The sequence below is a fragment of the Poromitra crassiceps genome (assembly GCF_964638095.1).
Source record: "Poromitra crassiceps genome assembly, chromosome: 2".
NCBI classification, from domain to species: Eukaryota; Metazoa; Chordata; class Actinopteri; order Beryciformes; family Melamphaidae; genus Poromitra; species Poromitra crassiceps.
In genome coordinates this window covers 8475177-8483106 of record NC_139624.1, presented here as the reverse complement: position 1 = coordinate 8483106, position 7930 = coordinate 8475177, and the positions used below count along the sequence as shown (strand labels likewise).

The 7930-nt window shown below is 45.8% G+C and overlaps 1 protein-coding gene across 3 annotated transcripts in view; it reads left to right on the top strand.

The window, feature by feature from the left end:
• LOC310772500 (vasoactive intestinal polypeptide receptor 2-like) overlaps window positions 1-7930 on the top strand; it is a 144530-nt gene that overhangs the window by 113665 nt on the left and 22935 nt on the right. For all 3 annotated transcript variants that reach the window (XM_083632325.1, XM_083632323.1, XM_083632324.1), the window contains 2 exons: window positions 2312-2462; window positions 5858-5918. In XM_083632325.1, the coding sequence (XP_083488451.1) occupies window positions 2312-2462; window positions 5858-5918 (212 nt within the window). The remainder of the gene's footprint in view (window positions 1-2311; window positions 2463-5857; window positions 5919-7930) is intronic.

Genomic DNA, 7930 nt, shown 5'->3' with positions numbered 1-7930 from the left:
AGTCTGGTGTTGTGATGAAGTGCTGTGGACTGAATGTATTGTTGTTGCTGCAGCAGGTGGGCTGTAAGATCAGCCTGGTGTTGTGATGAAGTGCTCTGGACTGAATGTCTTGTTGCTGCTGCTGCAGGTGGGCTGTAAGATCAGTCTGATGTTGTGATGAAGTGCTGTGGACTGAATGTCTTGTTTCTGCTGCAGGTGGGCTGTAAGATCAGCCTGGTGTTCTGATGAAGTGCTGTGGACTGAATGTCTTGTTGTTGCTGCTGCTGCGGACTGTAAGATCAGCCTGGTGTTCTGATGAAGTGCTGTGGACTGAATGTCTTGTTGTTGTTGCTGCTGCAGGTGGGCTGTAAGATCAGTCTGGTGTTCTGATGAAGTGCTGTGGACTGAATGTCTTGTTTCTGCTGCAGGTGGACTGTAAGATCAGCCTGGTGTTCTGATGAAGTGCTGTGGACTGAATGTCTTGTTGTTGCTGCTGCTGCAGGTGGACTGTAAGATCAGCCTGGTGTTGTGATGAAGTGCTGTGGACTGAAATGTCTTGTTGTTGCTGCTGCAGGTGGACTGTAAGATCAGCCTGGTGTTCTGATGAAGTGCTGTGGACTGAATGTCTTGTTGTTGCTGCTGCTGCAGGTGGACTGTAAGATCAGCCTGGTGTTGTGATGAAGTGCTGTGGACTGAAATGTCTTGTTGTTGCTGCTGCAGGTGGACTGTAAGATCAGCCTGGTGTTGTGATGAAGTGCTGTGGACTGAATGTCTTGTTGCTGCTGCAGGTGGACTGTAAGATCAGTCTGGTGTTCTGATGAAGTGCTGTGGTCTGAATGCCTTGTTGCTGCTGCAGGTGGACTGTAAGATCAGCCTGGTGTTCTGATGAAGTGCTGTGGACTGAATGTCTTGTTGTTGCTGCTGCTGCAGGTGGGCTGTAAGATCAGCCTGGTGTTCTGATGAAGTGCTGTGGACTGAATGTCTTGTTGCTGCTGCAGGTGGACTGTAAGATCAGCCTGGTGTTGTGATGAAGTGCTCTGGACTGAATGTCTTGTTGTTGCTGCTGCAGGTGGGCTGTAAGATCAGCCTGGTGTTGTGATGAAGTGCTGTGGACTGAAATGTCTTGTTGCTGCAGCAGGTGGGCTGTAAGATCAGTCTGGTGTTGTGATGAAGTGCTGTGGACTGAAATGTCTTGTTGTTGCTGCTGCAGGTGGGCTGTAAGATCAGCCTGGTGTTCTGATGAAGTGCTGTGGACTGAATGTCTTGTTGTTGCTGCTGCAGGTGGGCTGTAAGATCAGCCTGGTGTTGTGATGAAGTGCTGTTGGACTGAATGTCTTGTTGTTGCTGCTGCAGGTGGACTATAAGATCAGTCTGGTGTTGTGATGAAGTGCTGTGGACTGAATGTCTTGTTGTTGCTGCTGCAGGTGGGCTGTAAGATCAGTCTGGTGTTGTGATGAAGTGCTGTTGGACTGAATGTCTTGTTGTTGCTGCTGCAGGTGGGCTGTAAGATCAGTCTGGTGTTGTGATGAAGTGCTGTTGGACTGAATGTCTTGTTGTTGCTGCTGCAGGTGGGCTGTAAGATCAGCCTGGTGTTGTGATGAAGTGCTGTGGACTGAATGTCTTGTTGCTGCTGCTGCAGGTGGACTGTAAGATCAGCCTGGTGTTGTGATGAAGTGCTGTGGACTGAAATGTCTTGTTGTTGCTGCTGCAGGTGGACTGTAAGATCAGCCTGGTGTTGTGATGAAGTGGACTGAATGTCTTGTTGCTGCTGCAGGTGGACTGTAAGATCAGTCTGGTGTTCTGATGAAGTGCTGTGGACTGAATGTCTTGTTGTTGCTGCAGCAGGTGGGCTGTAAGATCAGCCTGGTGTTGTGATGAAGTGCTGTGGCCTGAATGTCTTGTTGTTGCTGCTGCAGGTGGACTGTAAGATCAGCCTGGTGTTGTGATGAAGTGCTGTGGACTGAATGTCTTGTTGTTGCTGCTGCAGGTGGACTATAAGATCAGCCTGGTGTTCTGATGAAGTGCTGTGGACTGAAATGTCTTGTTTCTGCTGCAGGTGGACTGTAAGATTAGCCTGGTGTTGTGATGAAGTGCTGTGGACTGAATGTCTTGTTGCTGCTGCAGGTGGGCTGTAAGATCAGCCTGGTGTTGTGATGAAGTGCTGTGCACTGAATGTCTTGTTGCTGCTGCAGGTGGGCTGTAAGATCAGCCTGGTGTTCTGATGAAGTGCTGTGGACTGAATGTCTTGTTGTTGCTGCAGCAGGTGGACTATAAGATCAGCCTGGTGTTCTGATGAAATGCTGTGGACTGAAATGTCTTGTTTCTGCTGCAGGTGGGCTGTAAGATCAGCCTGGTATTCTTCAACTACTTCATCATGGCCAACTTCTTCTGGCTGCTGGTGGAGGGTCTGTACCTGCACACCCTGCTGCTGGTCATACACACCTACTCTGCCCGCCTCGCCTTCTACATGCTCATCGGCTGGGGTAGGAAGCTCGCCAAAATCAAACTCACTACTTACTTAAGTACTTAATTAATTAATTAGTTACTTACTCATTTACTTATTTATTGCTGCCTTCAAAAGTTGTGAACTTGTGTTTAGGAGAGCAGAAGTCGTGTACACGAGATGCTTGGCCATGCGCAGTTGACTAGAAGCCATCGAGGCTAACAATTTAGCTAACACTAGCTACCAAGTGGCTAACTATGTTAATTCAGGACATGCTCAGGCATAATGACAGAGGAAAATAGATTAAACTGTTGAGAATATCAACATGTTCATCATATTATAAAATGACTATGAAAAGCTCTCTATGGCTAAAATGACAATACATTTATTTTCCATAAACGTCCATGGCGTGCGTCCGCCAATTTCTGAAAACGTCACAAGTCATGAGCTCAAAGCTTTCAGAAGATGTCAACTTAATAATATGTTGTGACCACATGAGGGGACCCTTCAAATGGACTCATGTGGTATTCATGCTAAACACAACCTCACGTGAAGCGCCCATACTCACTCACTTCCTTATTAATCACCTCACTCGCTTACTGATGGGACGTTCCATTTGAACTGAGGATTTCCGAGTCGGACATTTCAACTGGAACCTCCCCTGAAGTCAGAGTTCTTACTCAGAAAGTCGAAAGAACCTCACCAGCCCTCCTGACCTCAAGATCCAAGATGGCTGCTCCGCGCATCAACAGCAAAATATATGCATAATGCGTTATCAACTGTTATTGCTAACAATGGCTAAGTGGCTAGTGCAAAGCCCACTTCCCGCACCCCGTGATCCATCTTGGTTTTCCGACTTGTACTGGAACGCGGTCAACTCGGGAGTGACGTCATACCCAGCTCCAACTTCGAAATGGAACGCAGAATTACTGACTCACTCACTCACTCACTCACTCACTCACTCACTCACGCACTTAGTTCTTGTTACTTACATGTGCTGTACTCATTCAGTTACTCTAACTAACTCGGTTACACACACACACACACACAGACACACACACGATTGAGCGTGTATTCGCCCGGGAGAAAAATCGCTGGGCATCCGAGCGACAGAGACAGAGCGATGAAATATCCCAACTCGAGCGGAATTTCGCTGGCAACATTCGCTTGCCGCTCAACGCTGATTGGCTGCCGTGTGAGTCAAGGATCACACTGGCTTGGAACAAACCGCTGGTTTATTAGTGTGGCAACAAACCGCATTGACAGGCTGACAGCTGACATAAAGTGAAGTCTGTAGCAGTATAGATCACAAGCTTGCATTAGGAGCACGCTGATAGGCTTAGCTTGTAAACAACTACGGTGGCTCGTAGTGGACAAACATCATGACATTGCGTTTTCATCCTGTCTAACGTTAGCCCAGATGTCCATCAAATCTTGTGCTTGTTGACGAGTGATTTAAACACAGCGACAGAGTGATTCTAAAGGGTTGAATCGAGGGACAGGGAGAAAAATTCGGTCCTACTCACTACCTCACTGTAACTTTTTTTTTTTTTTTTTGTATAGGCAGCATTTTATGTATGAAAAAATGCATAAATGTATCCTCTTTCTTATAACAAGATTTAATATAGATATATATATATCTGTATGTATATATCTGTTTGTTCTATTTGTGTTTTTTATTTATTTATAGTTATTATCTCGGCCAGAGGTGAAGCCGGGGGGAGATTATGTGATCGGTCGTTTGTGTGTGTCTGTTCCCTTCCTCGCTGATGCTTATAGTCTTCCAACGTGAAATCTGAAATCACCAACCTTCAACAGTGTGTAACATCATCAATGATGACATTATCATCAATTATGACATCACCACTGTGGAGGGTAGTCCAATAGACTTGTATAGCACTCCCACAACGTGCAGGGTAAAGTCCACTGCAGGCCATAATCACTGTGGCATCATAACCCTCAACAGTGACATATATGTCAAGAGTGACATCAGTGAAATAATCAATGATGACATTATCATCAATTATGACATCATTGTCTCGAAAGGAGATCACAGAGATCGTGTGTGTGTGTGTGTGTGTGTGTGTGTGTGTGTGTGTGTGTGTGTGTGTGTGTGTGTGTGTGTGTGTGTGTTCTCCATCTGACTCCAGTTAGGTTTTCGGTTTGGCCATGGTTGGGACAGCTCACCCTAAAATCCAAAATACCTATTTTCCCTCTCACCTGTAGTACTTCTTATCCATCTAGATCGTTTTGTGTTAGTTGCCTGAGTTTTGCCGATATCAGTCATAGAGATTTCTGCCTTCTCTCTAATACATGTGGCTTGTGATGCTCAAAGCGACAAAGAAAATGTATTTGAAAAACTCAACAGCAATGTATCTTTCTATAAATAATGACCCGGTTACTCAAGATAATCCACAGACCCTGTGAGCAGTTTCATGTACAGTAGGAACTACTTTTTTTTGACAAAACTACACCCTCTAGCTGCTAGCTATAGTTCCTACATGAAACTGAACCAGGTCATGATTTATGGAAAGAAACATTTCTGTTGAGTTTTTCAAATGCATTTTTTTAGCGCTTTGAGCACCACAAGCCGAGTGCCATCCAGTTCCATTGTATTGGAGAGAGGGCAGAAATCTCTATGAGCGTTAGCTCCAAAACTCAGGCAGCTAACACAAAACGCTCTGGATGGATAAATAGCACTACAGGTTAGGGAAAAAATATGTATTTTGGGATTTTAGGGTGAGCTGTCCCTGTAAGCCCAATTCATGGTTTCATGGTTAACGCTTTTGAAACTGCGACAAACCATAAATTGGGCTTTAGGCGGAGATCTGCACTCTACTGAGTGCTTGCGTGCACTTTTCTAGTTTATATTTTACTGTAATTCCCAGTGAAGTTTACTGTTAAACTTTAAAATATCTTTGCCACAAGTGTTGATAATGGAGGGATCGTTGCAAAAAAAATTGTGTTTATGGTAAAAAAAAAAAAAATCTACTCCCTAATATCGGTATCGGCCTCAAAGATCCTGTATGGGTCGGCTCAAAGATCCTGCAGGGTCGGGCTGGACTCAGTTCTCCTGTATGCTCTGTCTCAGCTGCTGGCATGTGACGACACCTCCGTCCACCATCCATCACTGGCCCTGTACCAACGTTTCCTCGCTAATGTACCACCATTTATCTTCATCTGTGTGTCTGTGTGTGTGTGTGTGTGTGTGTGTGTGTCTGTGTGTGTGTGTGTGTGTACGTGCGTGCGTGCGCGCGTGCGTGCGCGCGTGCGTGTGTGTGTGTGTGTGTTGAAGAAGTCATATTTCCTGTGTGGCACCTCCTGAGGATGTTCTGTCTGGCAGACTGAGACAGTAAGCAGACTTCCATTCACCCAAACTATCCCATCCTCTTTCGTTCTTTCTTTCTCTGTGTCCCCACGCTCTCTCTCTCTCAGGCATCCCCTCTGTGTTTGTGGTGGCGTGGATCATATGTAGAATTTACCTGGAGGATACATGGTGAGTCTGCACCTCTCTTAGCATTTGCACATCACATTGAAGGGCAGATTACTGTCATTTTGAGACATTAGTATCATCATCATCATCATCATCATCAACTCTTCATATAAAATTGCAGGTTGGGCGTGTTAGTCACGACTTTGCGGGCGGGCGGTGTTAGCAAATAGCAAATCGTGACATCATCAGTGATTTGTGTTGCAAATTAGCCCTTTTCCCACATGCGCTTTGTACCGCAAAATGACCGGAATGTGGTCTAATGCCTGCATGTGAGAAAGGCGCCATGCCGGTATAAGCGCGACCCCGTCGTCCCCGACATTTCACCACTTTCGACCTAGTCAGAAGACCGGTATGCTCTAAGGGGACGCAAGTGGAAACGGTTCCAGTCATTTTCCGCGACAGCGTCCTTCAATCATGGGCGAGAAGTAGCCTACACACGTTGCTTAATGTTCCAGCGGGCATAATCTAATCATTCGCGCACATTAAAGCAAACTGGCGAAATGATCTTGTGATAGCCTAATAAGAGCAGTAGCCTATGTCAGCTTGCTGATTTCCGAAGGCAACCCCGGACACATCAAACGAAGCCAGTCTGCTTTCTCTACATACATACAAGCGTTGAGCAGCTTGCAAGCCTTTCTCGCTGTGTCTGTCTGTGGCTGCTGCTCTCGAGCAGAGAGGGGAGGGGGAAATCGGCTGTGTTGATTATGCTGGCGGCTTGACGCTGCTCTTAAGTCAAACGAGTGTGATTTATTGTGTGACAACTGACAAGCGAACTTATTTCGAGTTTTGCCGACCCCCCAAATAAGCTCCCCCCTCCCCCCGCCCCCACAACATACAGGAAAATTCGCTGATAGATTCCCACATGCGCGAGCCGAAGTGTGAAGGGAAATGTCCGATATTGACTTACAGGTAATTTTCCGGTACGCATGTGGGAAAACGGCTATTGTGACATCGCCTGTGACATCATCAGTGATGTCAACCCACAACAATGCACGATTTGTGATGCATCATCAGTGACAGCATCAGTTATGTCATAAATCCCACAACATGTTGCGCTCATGGCGCATCTTCTCTAGAGTCTCCACCCTAGAAATCGAGCGTGTGAGATTGAGCGCGCAAGATTGCTATTATTAAAAAAAAGAGCGGCCTCCTGCACTGCAAATACATCCATAGAGTGTAGATGGATGATGTATAGATTCTAGACACATCATTTGAGCTTGTTTTACTTCAAACAAACAAAGATGCATTCAGGGCGAGATCATTTCACTTGTTTCCAATGAAAATCAGCTTGTTTCAAGACTTTTGAATCAGGGACATCTTCAATTTAAAATTGCTGAAACAGTTAGCTAGTTATACGGTTAGAGTTATATCTGTGTCATGCCACATCCCACTACAAGACAGAACACACATCTTCCAGGCAGGCACGGACTGCATAATCGGGCACGTCGGGCAAATGCCCGGTGGCCTGGCCTGGCCTGCATTTTTTTTCCTTTTTTTTTGTGTGCCCGCAGTCAGGCCACTCACTGAACAGCAGGCCAGGCACTGCCTACTGGTTTACTAGTGGTTTTATTACTTTATTAGTTAGTCTGAAGTAATAATTACACTTCAGGGTTAAAGTGGGTGCATCTCATTGTAAAATTGGACCAAATTGGGCTTCAAACGGCCCAAATTGGGCTTCAAACCGCCCAAATCTGGCTTCAAATGACCCACATTGGGCTTAAAACGGGCCAAATTGGGCTTCAAATGGCCCAAATTTTTGGGTATCTAATGCCCGGCCTGAATTATGATCCCAGTCCGCCCCTGCTTCCAGGTATACATCAGCAAAAATAAAAATAAAAACGGTTACAAACTTCATTTTTTCTTGATGAAGAGCTTCCCCCCTCATCTGCCAGGCTTTCTCCATGTAACTAGCTACAGTAGGCTACTCTAAAGCCATTTCTAAACATGCAGTGAAATACTCAACATTCCCAGATGCTACTCGTTTACAATGATCTAGTATGAGCGCGCTCCCACGA